This window comes from Helicoverpa zea, chromosome 5, assembly GCF_022581195.2.
Source record: "Helicoverpa zea isolate HzStark_Cry1AcR chromosome 5, ilHelZeax1.1, whole genome shotgun sequence".
NCBI lineage: Eukaryota > Metazoa > Arthropoda > Insecta > Lepidoptera > Noctuidae > Helicoverpa > Helicoverpa zea.
The window spans coordinates 5,628,879-5,650,053 of record NC_061456.1 but is presented as its reverse complement, the minus strand read 5'-3'; the positions used below and the strand labels follow the sequence as shown (position 1 = coordinate 5,650,053).

Genomic DNA, 21,175 nt, shown 5'->3' with positions numbered 1-21,175 from the left:
AGGATTAAAGAGACCGTATAATATTTTATGTGCAAACACTGTGGTTGCAAAATACTCTCTAACACTTTCAGAATATGGTTCTTGTAGATCGATTGGGAAGGCAAAGTTTGGCCGAAGCAATGTATCATTGATTTCAGGTGGTGGCCGCAGGAATGTGCTCATGCGTAATTTATACGTGAATCAGCGAGTAATCCCATTACAAGGAGCCGTGTGCACTTTACCGTACGCAGCTGCTAGCTCAAATAGAGCTAAAAGCTTCTATCCATCTTTCGGAAAGTCGGTCCACTTTGAGAAACCGCCGAACTAAATCAAGCCCTTCCCGCGCTTTAGAGACGTCTGACCCGATTTTGAAGGTCTCTCTGCCGTTCTGAGTGTTGCGATGTAAACGCAATGAAGGCCCGTTGCAAACTTTAAGTATACATTATTCTGTGAAAGGGTTTTTAATGTATTATTTTGGCACAATGTTATAGTTCGGATATGGCGACCTGCCAGCCGCTAAAGGTTTAACGTGGCGGCCGCTCGAAGAGATTCTTAAGTGATTTTTTCAACCCTCTTTACGAAGCAGTTTAACGAACTAGCAAGATGTCGCAGAGCCATTGACCCATATATAATCACTGTTATGACGTTGTTTATAGTTGCGCCGTAAGTAAGTAAGCCATTTGCGTAAGAGTCGGTGATTCTTTTTAGTTCTTTATTAACACCGCCCTGGACCGTTTAAAGTAATGTAGCAGGTTTTCGGAACATTTTAATAAGTTTTATGGTAGCATTCTTTGTTAATGACCATTCTAATATCTACGAGAGGCTGAGGTGCATTTAGACAGTAGGTATATTTATCATTGTACAAACTGTCTTTAATCTTCCTCTTAAACTCATCTCTTTGTTCGATTTGGTAATCCATTTGAGCTGTAATTTGACTTGATCCAGGCAATGTGATAGATTAATTAAATTCAATTTGTATCTATTCAATTCAGGGATATCGCGAATTGAGACGAGTTTCCTATTGGGGTTCTAAGTTGTATGATTGAGCCACTTTATCGCTGCCGGGACATTTGCTCGTAGCTACTGTTTATTTGAATATTTGATTATATATAAATAATATTTAATTTATACACAATTGTCTTTTAACAAGAGCCAAGTCTTAAAATCAATGTTGATTTTAATTCAATATTTATCTTAAGTTCACTGACTTATTTAGATTTGTAAGATATTCTAAATGCGAGATGAATATGTGAAAGATATAATAGGCATGTTATATAAAAATATATATGAAGACTTACATCAACGCTGATCCCAGTCTGCGAGAAGACTCTCGTATTGGGCAGCTCCTTAGGCACGAAGCGGAAGAACTCCTGGGCGCCGTGGTACCACTTAACGGTATACAGCGTCTCGCCCACGTCCAGCGCCCACCGGCAGCCCAGCGTTGCGCTCGCGCCTACCCCCACCGCTTCGGGCACGCTCAGCTGTATGTCGCGAAGACCTAACACGCCTGTGAAACAAGTAACATAGTTGAGTAAACGAAAAGGTCACGTTAAGAAAATACACTTCTTTGGAAATCTGAAGCCTACTGTTTGCTTTCTAGTTCTTTCTCTCCTTTCCACAGATATTGTTAAGTATACGGGTAAACAGAAGCCAGTAAGTCTGACAACCAGTCTTGCCTTGAGATGTTGGGTTGAGACAAAGGTCAGATAGTTAGACCTCCTTAACACACTCCTCCTAAAACACTGCTACTCAGCTGCAGCCGGTTAAACTAGAATCCGACCCCAAAATAGTTGGGAAAAGACTCGGGAGATGATGAGATATTGTTAAGTCGCATATACTCAAAAAATATGAATCACGCTTTGAAGGTATAAAACTAAACCCGATTAAATCTTACAAAATATTAAAGATACTCCATTCGACAGTCAGTTTCAATATCCTGTCTTTGTGTGTAGCAATGATGTACAATTTTTTTTCTTCGTACATTCCATTAGACCCTCGCTTTTCATCAAATTTCATATCAATAAATTTTTAACATTCACGTACCCTTTAGGTTTTGATTGCCGGGTCTTGGTTGGTCTAACAGAAGAAATGCGAGTAGGTAATCATGATAAGGGTACCTTTTTTCATTTGACGTTGAGTCTTAAAATAGCCTTGATCTGGCATTAACTATAGCATACTATAGTATGTATATAGTTACATATATTCTATCCGGTCTAACAACAGACGTGATCAGTTGATCAATGTTATTTGTTTAGGTAATTGTTGCAAATGTATTTCGAAACAATTGCATTGTAACAATTAGTCTGATTAGGATCGGGGCTCGTGGACAATATGATGGTCGAACATTTGCTATTGTTGTTCTAGTAATTATGTTTTGTTATTAAATTCGTCTACTGATAAATTTGTTAATTATCGATTATTCTTTTTATGGTAATGTTTGTTCAATCAATAACCATATAAACAACCAAATCTGTTTTGCTATAATCTCTAAAGGTCATTTTGATCCCAACATTATCCAAAGTCCTTCACCATATGTAGCATTCTAAAAGCGCGACCTTTGTATTTATTTCTATGTTCACTTTCAAAGGTCTTTTGACCTCATTTACGTTTTAAAATCCTCTCCGCAGAAATATATAACTTCCGAAACTCCGTCGTCGTTTTAAAATAAAGTGATCTTACATGCAGCTATGTACATGTACCACAAAAGTAAGGCACTTAACTCTCGATAAATACTATCTAAACGACCCTGTCATACATCGCACCACTATTTTTACCTCCGAGCTTATAGAGGTCGCAGTTTAACGATCAAAGGCACCGCAGTTTGACGTAGGATAACGATCACACGTGTATTCCAACTAGGTATAACATTGTGCGGTATCAGCTTTGAATACTACCACCTATTACTTCCCCTGGATGTAATATGAGCCTGAGAGGTTACTTCGGAAGAACGGTCAGTTTTATCCTCTCGTGGAGTATTACAACATCATACTTTGATCACATGTTCGATAAAGCCCAGGGGCATTTGTTACGCGATCAACTTGAGAAGTGAGTTCTCAGCGGACGCATATGACCTGATTCCATGAAAAATAAACACTTGTGTTTAAACGTTGTTTATACTTTGTATCAAAATAAATAGACATTCGTGTCGTGTGTGGAGTTGGTTTTGTTGTGAAATTCACCTCCTTTCTGTAGCTACCTATAGCTTTTTGTTGGACTGTAGTCTCACGAGGACATGCGATGCAATTAAATGGTGAGACGGTAATTACAATGTGTGTTCAACAAACACACAGTTACATTATTTACAATATTTATACTACACGGTAATTGCACTTCTAGTTTGGTAATTTCTCTCTTTTGTTCTTCATAATAACAAAATAATAGTATAGACCTATAAATAAAGCATATCAGAAGGTATAAATCTAAAAGTTTCTAAATGGCTTAAAAGAAATTTTGTTCATTGTACACGGTCGTATTTTACAAAAGTAAACTAATTTCAAGAAGTACGTGGGAAACACAGAGGCGCTGAGAAAAAGGCTTGAAGCTAGCCTTATTTCACCCTTCTCGACGTCATTAATTGCAGCACGAAAGGAACCATTTATTTGTGAAACGTGCACCTTAAAGCAATTTTATTTCCACGGTCCCTGTTTCTTATAAGTAGGTAAGTTTGCGGTCGATCCGTTAGCGGTTCGCTGAGCAGAATTTCAGCTCGACGTAAGTAATCAAATCTTGGCCTTCAGCTATACTAAAGGTGGTCGGAATACATAAATCAAGTGAACGCTACGTGATCGAATTCAAGATCAAGCGAATACACAATTCCCGTCGACATGAACTCATTACAATGTAACCAAATTCAATTTACGGTACCAGCCACATCATAATATTTCATCTCGGTGCGAGTTTAATATTTATTTGAAATGAATTTATTTCAACGTTGCCCTCTGTTTAAATAAGAATAAAATGTTTATTTAGGTGTTTGGTTCCCGTACATTTTTGCGGTAAACAAGGGCTTAATTTTCGATTTACTGGGGTGTGTTAAAACTGTACTTGTTGGTTCGCAAATCCAAAATAAGTATTTGCACGAATATGGGGCGCTTATAAATACTTAACAATTATTTATTTCGTATATGGAACAAAAATACTTATGCGATTTTAATTAGTGTAGTAAATTCATGTTTTATTAAATGCAAATACTGCTTAATTAAAAAAGTATTTATCCTGTCTGAAAGCCACGGTTTCCCTAGGCTATTTAATTTTAAATGCATTGCGTTCAAAGGTAAACCTCCTCTTTCAATAGGTAAATACGGTTAACATCTTTTTCGATTATAACGTGTGGCCCACATACTCGTGCCGGGACGAAATTCGTTCAGAATGGAGCGAGAGATTAAGGTACATAATATAGGTTTACTTGAACATTTCCTCCTATACTTTTACTAATTAGATAAATCGTGTTTTCCTCCTAATTATTCTAACAAGCTACTAGTTAACTAAATTCGCTAACGATGTTGTCATACTCGTGATAATATTTAAATTAACATCTCGCATATAGAAACACTAAACAATGCCCTCACCACGGGTCTATTAAAATACAAACACAATACACTATTTATATACAATCTCTATACATTTGTGCTCAATGGAATACCTAGGCATTACCCTATTTTCTGTACATTTCACGTGAATAAACAAATCCATTGTAATGATAATAAAGTGTTGGCGGTGAAGTTATAAACTTCTTATTCCAACCCTATCTACATAAATTTTGTAAAAAAAATAGGTTTATGGGGCGGAACTTCCTTTCTCATCAACAATGGCCATGTCGTAATCTGGTTACTTAATTTCCAAATACATTTCTCTTAGTTGGCCATAAATGTCAAGGAGGTGAATAATTCACGAAAAGTTTTGCAAAGTTAGATACGTTAGTGAAGCAGTAGGCGCTATAGTATCGTGCGCCGGACCCGCCCGCCTCACTAAACCATAATAAATGAATGCTGCGTGATCCCAAGCAATAATTTTACCCAACTTCTATACTGAGAGAGATTGGCACTTTCGTGAATTTTTCGAGGATCGCCCGGTCTTCGGAGGATCTCGATAATCAGCTTTACTTAAGGGATTGGATTCGAATCTCGATTGTATCCGGAGTGATTTTAATAATTCATCGCTCAGTACAGTTATTCCATGTTAGGAGATGAAAGATTTTATTGAATGCATATACTTGCTTTGATGAATGCGAGAACATCGACGGTATTGAACTTACTTTTTCATATTTTACATACCTAACATACGTACTCACATTTCTAAAGGAATAGAATGCTGATGAAACTGTGGTATTAATCAATTGGCTTTTCAAGTAAGTAGGTATAAAGGAAAACTAAATAAGGATACGAGTACATAACAAAATATCGACAATAGCAATAATATTTACGAGAAGGAAATTCATAAGTCCTATGGAATGAGTTGAGTAATAAAAAAGGCGCTGAAAGAAACGTGAGTAACAGCCAAGGTCAAACGATCATTGTCACAATGGCTTGTTAGAGAAACAGTTTCTAAGGATTATAACAATATTCATAAATTGTTTTCATCTCGATGTAAATAGGCAATCAAAACCACAGCCAATTGTTTAAATCCAGAGTAGACATTCGTATGGACATTTGTCTCTCTGGAGTGACTATTACGAACATGAAGGCGAAATATGTAAAATATTCAACTATTAGAATATTGTGAATAGATTGCGAAACTTTTGTAGAGTAAAATTTAGTAGCAAGCGAGTAAATATCAAAGGTCTGGTCTCTGCATTTGTGCTGTTCTAAACTGCAGGTAACGTCGACAGGTTTAATACTCGAGTTTGTTAAATAACAGTTAACAGTTTGTTCCACTTAATAACCTGATATTTGTTATAACGTAGGTTTTTAATTTACATGCACTTATTTAACTACTTTAACTAATATAACTCCATACGAAAGTTGAAAGTAAAAGTAGTGGTACCTCAACCTTTATTATTCAAGTCATTACGACCACTAGATTCACGAGACAGCTAACCGTTCAAAGTGACCGACTAACGTATTCATAAAATCGACTAAATCAGCTCTAAACACAGCAACATTTCCAACCGACACGGCAACAATAAAACCAGAGCTACATGACTGACGTCACAAGTCAAGTATTCAATCTTATTATCCGATTCGAAGTACGCTTAGTTCATATCTAGTTGCTGGAGACGCTATCCACGTCGTCAATGCAATACACGCGTATAGAATTCATTATTAAATGTTCACTCTCCCGCGATGTTATCCCTAAGTGCGAGAAGCTGGTGACTGACGTGGATTTAAACAGACATGTTCACGTACATGTATTTACCAGATTATACACTCGAAAACTGTATAAGCTCGCTGTATTAACTCTACTTAGTAAAATTTAACTTGAGAACACAAATACAACCTGGGATGACTTGGATAAGTCCTTCCATTTTGTTCGCAGAACTGTTGGACAAAGTCCTCTCCTCATCAATTCAAACGAGTACGGTATCCGATAACCTCAATACTTAAATAACAAGTTTTAATTTGAAACTCTTTGCTTGAACGTGAAGCGAAACTTAAGAAAGACTTTGAGATTCTTTACCTACAGAAAGATAATCTCTGACTTCTTTTATACTTGTACACGTATGGAAATAGATTGTAGGTACCTAATATATGTATTTCGTTCCGGGTAGTTACATATGGCAATTCATGTTTTACATTATGTCGCATAGTTACTCACTTCCTCCGAGCCACAGTATGATGGCGGTGAGCTGTGCAGCCATGATGTTGGAGCGAGCGACACGCCCACACGTCATGTCACCACCGCCTCCAGACGGCTCTTGCGCGCCTTCCGTATATTCTCCTTCATTTTTAAACAGACTTTCCAAATATTGCGCTCTTCTTGTCACAGCTAAATTGAGTTACCTACGAAACGTGGTAACCATTTTCCAAGATAGCGCTCATCCTTTCAAGTGACCATTAAATATTCTGAAACAAAATAAAATTCATGTGAAATTCTTGCAGCAGAATGTACATTATATTTTATACAGAGACAATTAAAATAATGAGACGGAGGACGATTGGTATTGCCAATACATTCTGAAATTCACCGATTAATCAATCGGGGTGACCATATTTTCCCATATCTGCACTATATTTTCTTTGGAACTCAAGCGACAGACAGAACTACAAATCAAACGGCATGTTGGAAGCAAAGTTTTGCAGTTGCAGCGCTTCGCAATCGGCACTCCTACAGTCGCTATTATGTACGTTTATATATTTCTTTGAGAAACGAACAAAGTGCCGTTCGATAGTAATAAAACAGGGCGATAGCAGAAAGATCTTTTCATTAAACGTATCGTAGACGTCAGTGATTTATCGCCTCGCGAGACACTCCATTCACGATATGCGTTTTGTTGTCTAGAGATCGATTGGCTCCGAATAAAATACATTCGCCAATTGAATAGCGCGCCCCGGCGCAATGTTTCAGCGAAAGCGACACTTTTTCAGGCGTGCAGAGGACTAATGGCTTCACGCGCTGGCCTCCGACTTTCAATAAATGGTCGGCCCGCGTACGCCCGTCGGCAGCGTCCCGCCCGCGCCCACCCGAACAACCAAATGCCTAATCTATTCCCCTCATAATATATTTTCTTTTTCGCTTTCAATTCCACATGTAATTTAATATAAAACCAGTAACATGCTTGGATTTCGGTCGATCAACGATTCTGTTGATTAAATTCTTTGACATTCTCTTCACTTCAAAAGAAATGAAAACAGATTAGTTTCCTTTTCAAAAAAGGGTTGAGAAATCTTTTAAAATAAATAAAAATAACACAAGACTCAAATGTATTTTCTGTTTTTGATTGCTTTGATAGTCAGAAATTAAGTAGCTCTTTTAACTTGTCCTAATCCTATAGGATACCTACTTGATATCTTGATAGAGGCACCCAGTGGCGGCCCTAGGGGTGTGCGAACTGTGCCCTCGCACAGGGCCTCGCGCTTGGGGGGGCCTCGCGCTACAACCCACAACTGGCTCTCGATCCAGTCACGGTTTTTTTTTATTTTTGCTTAATTCCGAGTTTAATTTGAGAGTCCTTAAATAAACAATTTAAAAAAATTCGCGCTCGCTACGCTCGCGGCTGTTCACTTGACAGTACCTTTCCTTCTAAATTGATTAGAGTACTTTTATGTCCCAAAACTCAAAAATTTTCGCACTCGCTACGCTCGCGACTTCCCCTTGCACTGTTGTTTGTTATACAAGTTTAGGTGCTTTGGTGACCCAAACCTTGAAATTTTTTGCGCTCGCTACGCTCGCTGGTGCTTTACTTTCCACTTGTTTTCTTTTTTTCATCCTTTTTTAGCCAAACCTAGAAGGTAGCGCCGCTTTAACTCCTTTTATTTACAAGAAAATAACTCATAGTTTTCATATGAAAGTGATTGCACGGTCATGATTGCACCCGGGCGCTACATGAGCTAGAGACGGCCCTGAATCAGTTATACGAAGAGCTAAATATTATCTCGGTGCTGAAATATATATTAGAAAAGAATTTAACTGAAATTTATCCCACTACCGAAATAGTCTTGATAATTCAAATAATAAAATAATAATATCGAAAAAGCAGTTTTTCGAGGCTTAAAATTATTAAAACATGTTGGAATTCGATGACACAAGATCGACTTTCAGCCCTTGCTATTCTTCCGATCGAAAATGACGTTGCTCATTCATTCGATTATTCTGCTTTAATTAAAGATTTTAGTCTTAAGAAAAGTCGCAAGCATCAGATCATTTTTAACCGACTTCCCAAAAAGGAGGAGGTTCTCGATTCGGCCGGTATGTTTTTTTTTTTCCTATGTATGTACATCGATTACTCCGAGGTTTATAGACCGATTTACGTGATTCTTTTTTTGTTCGACGCGGAATAACTGCCAGTTGGTCCCATAGTCATCAGGTCAAGGATCTGATGATGGAAACCCTGAGAAATCGAGGGCAACCTTCTAAAGTTGTAGGCAAACATGGGGTAAAAACTTTACACTCAGGTGTACGCCTGAAAGCACTATTCAACAGTGAAGGTTTGGAGCTGACCTGATGATGGAGACCAAAGAAGGTCGAAGGAACTCGACAACTAAATATGTAAAACCTCGTATTTGGGCTTAAATTCTTTGTATTGATGAGAACTTTCGACTTATGGATAGTGACAACTATTCGTATCACTGAAAAGCTGTAAATAAAAAACTTGTAACCGACTTCTAGGCCGATGCACCTAAAATTAGTTTTTTTTTTTGCTTTGTAGTGTTTTTGGAAGTCGGTTAAATTTTTTTGTAAAAAAGTTTTTTAATATTTGTTAATTTTGTGATTCTTTAAATATAAACTGTAGTAAAAATAAAATTTTATTAATTTGTTTAACTTGACCATTTCTCCTCAAACATGACGTTTAGCTAAATCAAAACACCAGCTTACTCTCGCAACACATACTTTTCACGTAGGACAAAGGGCCTCACATAGATCTGCCGCACGTAGCCTCGCAATGGCTAGGGCCGCCGCTGGAGGCACCTCTATCTTCAAAACTGATTGCACCTTAATCGGTTTAGCTTACCTTAGACAATATACACCCACTAATAGTATTTAATGTTTTATGTAACCTATCAGTCAGGATTATTATATTTAACTACTACTATATTTTACTTTATTACACCTAACTAGACGAGCGTAAATGTTATCTTAATACCAACATCATTAATATTATTCACGTGGCCAAAACTATTTTCGATAGTTACACGTGGATGTGTCCTAAAGCACAAAATAATAAGGTCTAATTCTGATAGGTTAATCGAAAAATAAGGGAAAAATCTGAGTTTTTTTAAATGGCTCAGTCAATGTTTAAATCATATTAAATGGAGGTGAAGTTATAAACGGATGCAATTGGAGCCACCTAGATGCATAGGTTGCGGGGAGCGTGTGAGATGCAGGCAGACATCCAACCGGAGCCTGCAAGCCGGGCTTGTTTGGCAAGCTGTCTAACTAATTGCCACGTTACCAACGCCCCACTCCGACGCGTTGTTTATGGGATCCACGTTGGGAGCGTTTGAAATTTGTGTAAAGTAGTTAAATATATCTTAGAGTGTGTACTTTAGTTGTATGAGAAAAATAACGCAGAGTAAACATGATTTAGGTTGTCTCAAATATTTACGTATTAAACGTACGTTACGTATTACGTAACTATTTTAAAATATTGAGAAAAAAAATGTAAGGAAGCCCAATTCTGTGGAAAGATTTGTTGTGTACATTTTGCTAGTTCTTTTCCTACAGTGTGAGAGCACTTACGCAAGTTTTAAAAACATCTTGGGTGATAAATGTTCTAGCATGTATGTGAAATTAAACGAGAAACACAATCTGAGTGCAGTCTTGCGTCCCATTGTTGGTGTTACTGATGAATTTGTGTTCAACATGTAGAATTGCAAATATTTTTTGCCATAGCGTTTTCCCACAAAGTTTCAGTCAATCCGTCCAAGAAGTTTTAAATAAAATCCAAGCTTTTGTTGAATTTTAATGTTAGGCACTCTTACTAGGACGGAATTCCGATTAAACTGTTGGTTTCGTTTTAAAATTAACTTAGTTTTATAATTAAATTGTCCCACCGCTTTCAAAGGCAGTTCAACTTCCATTTACTTTTTGTTCAAACTTTTTTGTTTATGTTATTCTAATGTTTACATTTATTTTACTATTCACCTACTGATAAATTATTGTGTACACGTAAAGTGGAAATTACTTGAAGTTAGGCTGTTGATCACAGGTATTACGGATGTGGACGGAACTGGCTTCGTAGGATACTAACTTACTAATAATATGCAAAATGATGTAGAGGTGTGTTTAGCGTGGCGAGCCCACTCAGCTCGGAGGCAGTAAATCACGAAGTGTTCGTCGGTATGAGCGTCTAATATTAATGGTCTCCTTTTCCGTGGTATGTCGCAATAGTTCGATTGTCATTGTTGGAGAAATAGCCCGGGAGAGCGACCCCTCACTCGGCTCCGATACGTCAGCGCCGACTATGCGCCTTTCCTTTGACACTTCATTTTATTGGTCCGCTCATGGCTCACAGAATAGTCGTTTGTCTGGAAAATGGGCTAGTGCTTTCAGATATTTTAATATTTTTTCCAAAAGGGTGAACTTATAGCGCCATTTACTCTTAGCTCACATATCAGATGTAGTATGTATAACAAAACACTGTTTCCCTACTAATAAAATGTTTTTATGTGAATAAGATACTTCAAGCAACACAAATCTTATAACTGTGAGCAACGATAAGAAAATTAAGACAAGTCTTAATTTGCAGCAATATTTAGAAAGCCCCAGCGGCGTTTAATTGTAAAAATCAATATCAACTAGCCTAATCTCCGCGCTGACTACCGGTGTCCGGATAAGAGATGAATTCGAAAACTTTTAAGCAGGCCTTATTCGATCTCCAGCGAGCGACCGAGAAAACAAAGATAAAATAAATTGTGAAGTTAGTGTTAGTTAGGGAAAACTTTTGAAAGGATTACGCCGTACTAAGAGTGGGAGGTACTCTTGTCAAACTGGGTTATTTACAGGTAAAAAGCGAGTCATCAGTGAGTCATATGGTTGCGCGCGAGTTCGCCGACGCGCTTAACGGCTCCGCTGCGCGCCATCCACGTCAGCGGTTAACTTTATTTTATTACGAGTTCACGCAACTTGGCCGTATCTTGACTTTCTTGCCACGTTTCTCGGAACTCTCATACATGTTTCCGGGAGTTAATTCGTCGCGGCTGTCGATACAAAATGAAAATGTTGCTACATATAAAACTACATTTTAACCAAGCCGAGTATGGTTATATCCTTTCGTACGCTAGTAATAGTATTAGCTCCCACTGTGATGGAGTGAAAACCTTTTTCTATTTTCGAACCGTTCCAATTTTCTGCGTTTCAAAAGAGTATGGTGTAACAAAATACCCGGACTTACCTACGCTGTTGATATTTGAAAATGGACTAAATCGCGGAAATTTCCATGATTTCAGATAAACGGCTTTGCTGTTAGATAGACTATTTCTTTTTAACGTGTTCATAAGTAACGAGAAGTCTACAATACAGTATTCCTGGCAATAATAAATACATTCCCAGGAATAATGATTTCGTTTTTAAAATTGTTTTATTTAGTCGATTGACTAACACTAAGAACTTTGTTTTTTTATAAATCAAAATCCCTGTCAACTATAATTTTAAATATCACAATTATCGAATTTGTACCTAACACTGCTTGATGCAGTTTGTGTCAAAGCTAAAAATTTAAAAGGGAATGCAATCCCCACCTAACACGACAAAAAAAATACTTTTTAGTTCCCGGCCAGACACAGTGTCAGTCGTCAGATCGGAGCCCTGTCCGCACGTGGACACAGCTCTCCCGAACTAACAAACAAACACTTTTATTTATTAAGAGTGGAGTAAATTCCATTAGTCAACCCGTCCAGTCTCGTGAAAATCGATTTGTATTTTTTTTACCCTTTTTCAATATTTGTTAGTCCTAAGGGTTGCAACACAGTTACGGGAACGGTCGTATTTTGTGCACTGTCCTTAGTATACGAGCGTTCGCTTCCAGCGTGAGATTGTAAATGTGTGCACGCCCCAACACGTTGGTACAATGTTAAAGAGTTGTGAATCTCCTTTTTGCGGCCTTCCTATTTTCATGTACTTAATGTTTTTGTCATCATTTTATTATTATATGGACTTCTTCTTTGGTAAAAAGTCGTTGTGGCCTAGTGGGCAAAGAACCAACCTCTCGAGTATGAGGGCGCGGGTTCGATTCCAGGTCAGGCAAGTACCAATGCAACATTTCTAAGTTTGTATGTACTTTCTAAGTATATCTTAGACACCAATGACTGTGTTTCGGATGGCACGTTAAACTGTAGGTACCGGCTGTCATTGAACATCCTTGGCAGTCGTTACGGGTAGTCAGAAGCCAGTAAGTCTGACACCAGTCTAACCAAGGGGTATTGGGTTGCCCGGGTAACTGGGTTGAGGAGGTCAGATAGGCAGTCGCTTCTTGTAAAGCACTAGTACTCAGCTGAATCCGGTTAGACTGGAAGCCGACCCCAACATAATTTGGGAAAAGGCTCGGAGGATGATGATGGACTTCTTCTTTGGTCTAGAAGTCGCATAGTGGACTACTGTTTACGGTGTCTTGGATTCGAATTGCAGGTTGGGCTGAAATCGCTTTTTTGTGGGTTTTAAAACATATTCGCAAAGCAGCCCATAATGTCCAAGTCGGTGATGGATCGGATATACCTGTGCCTCAGTGAGAACAAAAATGTCAGTCCAACTGATCACTTACAAAAACATTAACATTATATTGTGACTCGCTTTTGATCACTTACCTACTTACTTTGTTTTTTTAGCTTTGATCTTTGTATATTCTTTGAATCGATTTCCGAAGCTCTCATTCCAGTAAACATTCGGCACGTAGAACAAGTAATTTACTGGCGTATTGTTCCAGTAGTAGGATTGCTTATCAGGAATAACATTGGACCTCAAACACGAGGGATCGTCCAAAACTTCTAACGTCTCAAAGTTGTTCAAGTAAAACTATCGTTGTTGTTAGTGATGCCTGTAATGTGTGTTGAAGAGTTCTCAACGCGAAGTCTTGCCATAGTAGGCCACAGCTATAAATCCTATTAACTAGTTCCAAGTACTAAGTCTAAAGTATATATGTCCCTGGCAGGGACGATTACGACCGCGAGAAGGACTTTTCGATAGCCAGACTTATTCGTATTTTGCATATACTTTATTTACATGAGCTGAGTACTTGGGACACGAACATGTGTATGAATGTGTACTCTGATAGATAAGTGATTGATTGAATACATTGAAAAACATTTACAATAGTAAAACTATAAACTTATTTACTTGGTTTACAATATTACTTTCAGCATTTACAGTTTGTAAGGCTAATGCTAGTTGTTTAGAGTCTGGTGCCAGCTTTAATTTTAGATTCATCGCGTGCCATTGTAACTGCAATCGTTCGGGTAAACGTATTGGTATTAAAGATGCAACGTCAGTGCCCTCATTTCGGTCAGCTGAACATCACTCATCGAGTGAAATGGGCGAATACTAAATCTCCCTCTCTCTCTCTCTCACGTTTAAACTGATGAATATGAATTTAATACCATATTCCATCAGATCATTAATAAGCTAGGGCTAGGTTCGCCTTTATTAAAAGCATCCACCACAGTTAATACAGATACCTGTAATGTGTTTGCCCTGGATAAGAAGAATAAGAAGCGTGTCCGTGCTCCATGCGAAACTTAAAAGTGATGAGAGTAATCAAATAAGAAGTCATTTATGTCAGCATAATTATTTACAAGCAGACAGCCAGTATAATGAACTGTCAGCTGTGTTACCCTACTCCTAAGGTCCCGACATTTTGAAGAGAAAGTACGCACCGTGCGACTTGCGGCGCAGAAATCACAGGGGGGCAATTTCCTTAACTTCTTGAAGACGCAGGGGTCCCTTTAATGAAGTCTCTTCTTCTTAAATAAAAAGCTACTAAAGTTTCATCCTCATGTTTACGCGTTTGTAAATAAAACTTTGTAGCAGCACCTATGTTTCAAAACAACACTAGAAACAAAGCGGTTTATAAGCAGACTTAAAACACGCGAGCTAAATAACATTGCACAAATAGGACGATTATATTGACTAACAAAATAAAGCAAAAACGAAATGAATTGGAATAGACATTATGTTTTCTCAGCTGGGATTCAACTCAGTGTAATGCCCTAATGAAGCGTAACTACCAATCTAGATTAGCTCAGATTTTATTTGCGGTGTTGTTACAAAATGTATTCGTACTTTAATGGGTCACCTTTGTTTTGTTTTGTGTGATATATGTCTAGTACACAGTAATAAAACATAAAATTGTTTTCCCTCAAATTTTAGGCAAAATGACTGCTATATAAATATAGGTACTCACTTGTTATGCTTTAATTCCATGTCCCGGAATGGTTTTTTGCCCGCTAACTAACAAAAATCCAGTCTTTTGCAAAAAAAAATGGTATTACAACAGCAATGTTACACGTTTTGCTAAACCTTCACCGGCTTAGTTTTATTCCACGAGAAACAATATATAAATTCAAACTTGTTTATACACAAACTGAACTCTAATGCAGTATTCAAAGTTGTGCAAATCTAGTAGGAACACGAGATTCCTCAAATGTATTCGGTAGGTCCACTTAGTCTCTGGTGTGCGATAGTTCAGACTGCAGCGTTACTCAAGTTTCCGACGACCGAAATAAGCTTGAGAACATAATATTACATTAGAATTTAGATGAATAGGAACTTTGGTATTACGTAGGTGCAGCTGTAAACTTGTTTGTGTGACACTGTTGCGCGTTATTTGCGGGTTTTATTCACACCGTCTTGTCTGCGGGTGACGTTAACTGTCTTTGCCGGAGTCGACTTAAATATACTAGTTCACTGTTTATGAATTAGGTTCTGTATTTTAATTCCTTCTTTAGTACTTATCTTGCAATCGATTTTATTAAGGAAAATTGCAAGACCTTGAGAATGAGATCTAAGTTGGACAACAAGCGCTAGTTATTTTTTAAAAGGAGTTTAATACTATCGTAGTGGAAATAAATTAAAGTCTAAAGTATTTTGTACAGTGCTAATATTTCAAGTGTTCTATGTAGCACAATGTCTGATGGTAAATGTAGTAGGTAGTATGAGCTTAGCTGCCAAGCGCATATGTTTAGTCAGGTAGATATATCCAAACTCCATTAGAGATATCTGGGGCATACACTGGCCTTAAATACAGACCAGATACCAGCAACGAAGGGAAAGCATTGCTAGTTACCTAGTTAGTATATTAGTTAAAATTATACATTCATTATCATGACTAGTAATTACATTATGGAAATTCTTGCTAAGCTAGAAACTAGCTTGTAAAATATGAATTAAAAACATTCCACTTTCTATTTTGCGTCCTCCAGACAGTTTGAAATAGTGAAAATATAGGGTTAATAATCAGTAAGGCAAGGTGTACAGAACGTAATAAAAAATTGAACAAAAAATTTATCAATTTTTAATTAAGTAAAAATCACACTTAGAAAAACTCAAAAAAAAAACAAAAATGGTGGAATTTCTACATATCTAGTAGCTATTTATATTATTTAACAGTAATGTAGTAAACACCAATATTACTGGAAAACCTTTGTTAACAAGAATCATATCACGTGGAACTTTATTAAAACATAATACAACAATAGGAAGAATTGCCAGTTCCCTGCACAAAGCGGACAACTTGTTCGAGATTGATCAGGTCAGCGACGAGGACGGATGCTCACAATTTTCTAATGGAGCATACGTTACGCTTCATATTTATATGCATGTGCCATCTGCACTTCGCATAGCGAAAATGGTTCCTGTTACTAACTCAGACGGTCAGAATCTTTAAAAGTTTTTGTTTTGAAATTTGAATTTAATAATTGTAAATTATATTGCGATAAAAAAAAAACTTAGTATTTTTGAGGTTCGTACAGATCATGTCAGGGAACCTTGCCCGTTTAAAGTTGGCTATTATTGTCTTAAAATAAACAAACTGCTGCTACGCTTATGGTTCGGAGGTTCAGAAATGCAAACTTATTAATAAACCTGGATCAAATGTATGAGTTTGATTATCGCCTTTCATCAGCTCAACAAATTACACGTAAAAGCACCATATAAACTTTTAGGTTAGTTGCTAAACTACCCGCCTTTTAGGAATATCAGACGCACTCATATCCGCAGGGCCGACGGTAACATGTAAGGCTAACACGAGTCATGTTCTATTAAGAACGCATTCGTCCCGTCAGCTATTCCTTGCCAAGACGTATTACCTAAGTTTGTCTAGAACGTTAGATTTGAGAGCTCATCCTACACTGTCAAACTATTTATGCGCTACAACGTAAACTTGGTTCATTCGACAAATTATTGATCTGCAACTACAGGGAAAAGATTAATCGTATTACCAGATTCTCTGTAGTTAGGTGAACTTAAAACCAAGTCCTTACATACAAATCCCGACTCAATCTTATTGCGGAAATTTGAGAATAGTGGGTTCTCCATCCAGTTATCCTAGGAAACTAACTAAAAACCTCATAATCAGCATTCACAATACTAACGAACAGACAAGCCATAAAGTTAAATCTTGCTATTATATAGAAGCTATCCCTAATATAATAGAGTCCTGTCGGACCGTCATTGTATTTAATCCATGATTGTACGGGGTCTTAGATTGGTACAAAGAACATTGATAACTCGATTTATATCTCTAGCTTGCACTGTTAAGCTTTGTCGGGGCTTCTCACTCCAATAAGGTTTGAAAGGTTTTATAATCTGTCAGGACAATGAAAATTGCTTTTCATAATCATTTGGAAGTAATTTTACGAGAGCATGTGATTAAATTTATATACTTTTGTTAAAAATGAGTTGTTCTGTTTGGTTTTTGTATGTTCGTGAAAAAATATATATTGCACGCGTATTAAGCCGTTGTCGATTATTAATGTTAAATTAAAATTAATGACAATACTCATCTGTTTTAAATAATACCAACTAGAATAAATACGACTAAAAATGATTTCATAATATCAATGTAAACATGTTCGCCAAAACTTGTATACACAGGATATTGTAAATACTATAACGTAGAATTTACATGCGTAGTCATTGTGGCGGCATTAAAACCGGAATCACAGGTAATGTTAATCGCAAATTGAAAACAATGTAAAACCCTGTTCCGTTTATAATGTTCACGATTCAGTTAATTTTACAAAGTAAACGAATCACCGGGAATACATAATGTAAAGAATATAAAGAAATAATCGTTACTCACGGTCTTTATGGTATGCCCGCTAATCGTGGGAACCAGTGAACCGATTTTATTAAGGTTCCCACCGTGTAAGGCATTCCTTTTGAATAAGATGCATGACATTAAGCCTCATTGGTGGTGCGGGGAATGCGGGAAACCTTATAAATGCAGTAATCACATTGCTGTTACTCCATTTGCTTTCAAACTGCTTGTCGTTGATTTATTTCCCAGGAGCACTTGCTTGCTTTTACGCATTTAATGGCATTTTCATTATAAAGATTGTATTTCGACATGAGAAAGGTTTTAAAATGATATCGTTGAAATCAATTTCATAGATACCGATGAAATATAATGAAAGTTTAATGTTTGAATTGATTTTCTATTTTGTTTAATTGTTATTGTGTTAACGTCATACGAATGCTGCAATGGACAAATATTACAGCAATGCTATATTTCTTATATAAATAAATAAATCAATCATAATCAATTGTTAATTTGCTTATTGAGTAACCACAGAGCAATTTATTGAATTGTAAGTCTTTGACCTCATTGTTTGTGAACTGAATATCGAAATCAACCTTATTACTTCATTTGTTTAAACTATTTAATTTCATCAATTTACAAACCACTCATCAATATTTTAAGCCACGAATAAATGCAAATATTTGTTTCAGTATAAAATACATGAATAAATCTTTTATCTAATTTATGATAAAACCACGGGATAAAACGCTGTCTTCTACACACTCCGTTTTCATTTTACTTTGATTATTGCATATTATCTAAAATTTTAATTTATTTTTTTAGAGAATAATTTTTAAGTAGTATTTTGGTAACACGTACGATGTATTTGGGACCAACGACGTATATGTCGGCAAAAAATAATTTATGTCTATTTAAGGATGAACAACGTTTTGTTTCATGGATCTGTCTATAATTCCTAATGGGAGGTACTTACATTACGTTATCTTCAAAGCAAGCCCAGAGTGAAAAATCAAAACAAAATCTTTTATTGTATCTTAAATAGTTACAGAAGCATAAAATCAAAGAGTAAACAAGTCCTAATAATAAATTTATAAGAAGGCTTCACTTTTGTTTTTAGCTACATTCCTACGGGACCACTGTTCATCACACGAAACTGAATACCAACGAAAAGTGGGCGGACAATAACACACGTTTGGGCAAGGCGTGAGGTTATTGCATATAAATTGCATTCGTTTACACATTCATGGAAAATATACTCATTGCATTGTAATGTTTTATGAGTAATTATGTGGTATTTCGACTAACTTATTCATATATTTTCTTTATCTAGAATCATTATCAACCTTTTTTGTAAAACTACTGGAGAAAACAGGCCTCTTCTCACACAGGCGTGGATTGGACAGAATATTCTTTGAAAAAAAATAAGGAAAGTTAGAATAACGTACGGAATTATTAATAACTGTTATTCACGTGTTTCTTGTTTACCAAAATCTCCCAGTAAAATCGTCGTTAAGTTAAATATAGACTCGTAAGGCTAACAAATCGTTATATTTGCTTGAAGATTGGACATACTATGACAATTTATCTTCCTATAGAGAGCTCTTCTTACCGTGTTATCCATTTAAAACCGATGTTTAAAGATCGTTGACAACATTAATCATTCTGAAGGCGGATAATTTGACAAATAGCTTTATCAAAGATAATATAACTAGATTTTGGAGGTCATTCATACTGGTAGACGATTATTGGCACTCAATTGCATTTAGTTACGTTTGAAGCTGTTTTTTTTTTCTAAGGAACTAGTACCTACATATTATCATTCCGTATTTAAATGCGTCTTTAATTCCGTTAATTGTCGATATACAATAAAAAAAGGATTGTATATTTCTCACACATATAGTGTATTTCATATCCCAATATGCATATCTTTATATATTTAGGCTTAGAGCAGTTAAAATATTAATAAAAGCGTTTCTAAATATACTTTAACCACACTACCCAAGCAACAACTTGATACCACAAGCAATTAAGCTTCCACCAGATATACTATCAATACAATTATAAGAGGGTCGATAATAACAATTTCTTCAGCGTCGGCCGTTATTTTTATCACAATTAATGGGTACTATGGGGTCTGGTTCTTCACGTAGGGTCCCGGGAAGGTCCCGGTTAGACGGTGCGCCCCATTAACTTGATTACCTGTTGGGTAAGCCAATTAACTGACAGCGCAATCGAACACGCGTGAAAGTATGCCAAATATTTCTGTGTGTTGTGTTTTGTTTTTGGGTTGTAAGAGTGTGTGTGTGTGTGTTGATGTGTGAGAGAGAGATGATGTGGTTAGGGGTTAAAAATGAAATTTAAAAAAAAAAATTTTGCGTTTCATATTTTGTGTATATGCAGAGTAGTCAATAAAGTTAAGAGTTGCCAAATTAAAAAATGCTTTTAATACAAAACTCTTTTTCTAATTGCGTATTTTTTATCAAAATATAATTTGGTAAAGATAAGATTTTTTATTTGTAAATGAATACAAGAGAATTTCTTCATATTCATTCGTTCATATAACTTACAATGTAACAAGCCCCATTTATATGATTAATGCGTAGAACTTTTCCCACACAGTAATAAAGAAATATTGCGATGTAAACCTACAATTTACGTTGTAACAATTACCCCAATTTAGTGAGAAAGTAGTTCTAAGATCATATTTAAATTAACGCTACGTTGCTTATAAAACAACGAATGATAATTTCGCACTCATAAATTGCTCGCCTTGCCTACTTACTTTATTTGATTATTTTAATTTACTGACTACCGTTGGCAATACAATGTGTCTTTATTTATAAACTAATTATATTATAGTCGGTAACTAATTTAATTAATTTTATACTGAAACAAAAATATTTTTAAAAACATTAAACTTACCCCAACAAAAATAATCCAATAAAATTATGATGTACGTAAACACAATATTAATCAGTATTTAATTCGCACAGTGACTTATATTCCGCACGCAGCAGTCGAAACACTAATTTGTTTAGTAGCAAGTTCAATACACACTGGCGTAGCTCGTAGCCCACTCGCGCTACGGCGTAGGCGGCGTAGTGCGTAGACGGGCGAGCGTAGTGAGGTCTCGAGAACAACTGAGGGAGCTGCAACGCGCCGCTCGGTTCGGCGCCCGGATGCAAGCGTGCTCCGATATCCTTTTTGATTCTTACTAACTAGCACGCTCGTTTTGTATGCATCATGCTATTTTCATATGGAAAGTTAATTTGATAATTTTGTTGACTTCTCGTTTTGCATAAAATAACGCTTTTTAGATTTATAAAAGCCGATAATAAGTCGGTAACA

The 21,175-nt window shown here is 36.5% G+C and overlaps 1 protein-coding gene across 1 annotated transcript in view; it reads right to left on the bottom strand.

Moving 5' to 3' along the window:
- LOC124630414 overlaps window positions 1-20,949 on the bottom strand; it is a 39,301-nt gene extending 18,352 nt beyond the window's left edge. The window contains exons 1-3 of the mRNA XM_047164313.1: window positions 20,750-20,949; window positions 6,733-6,980; window positions 1,278-1,486 (exon numbers count right to left, since the gene is read on the bottom strand). Coding sequence (XP_047020269.1) covers window positions 1,278-1,486; window positions 6,733-6,808 — 285 coding nt within the window. The 5' untranslated portion in view covers window positions 6,809-6,980; window positions 20,750-20,949. The remainder of the gene's footprint in view (window positions 1-1,277; window positions 1,487-6,732; window positions 6,981-20,749) is intronic.
- Between the last annotated feature and the right edge of the window lie 226 nt (window positions 20,950-21,175).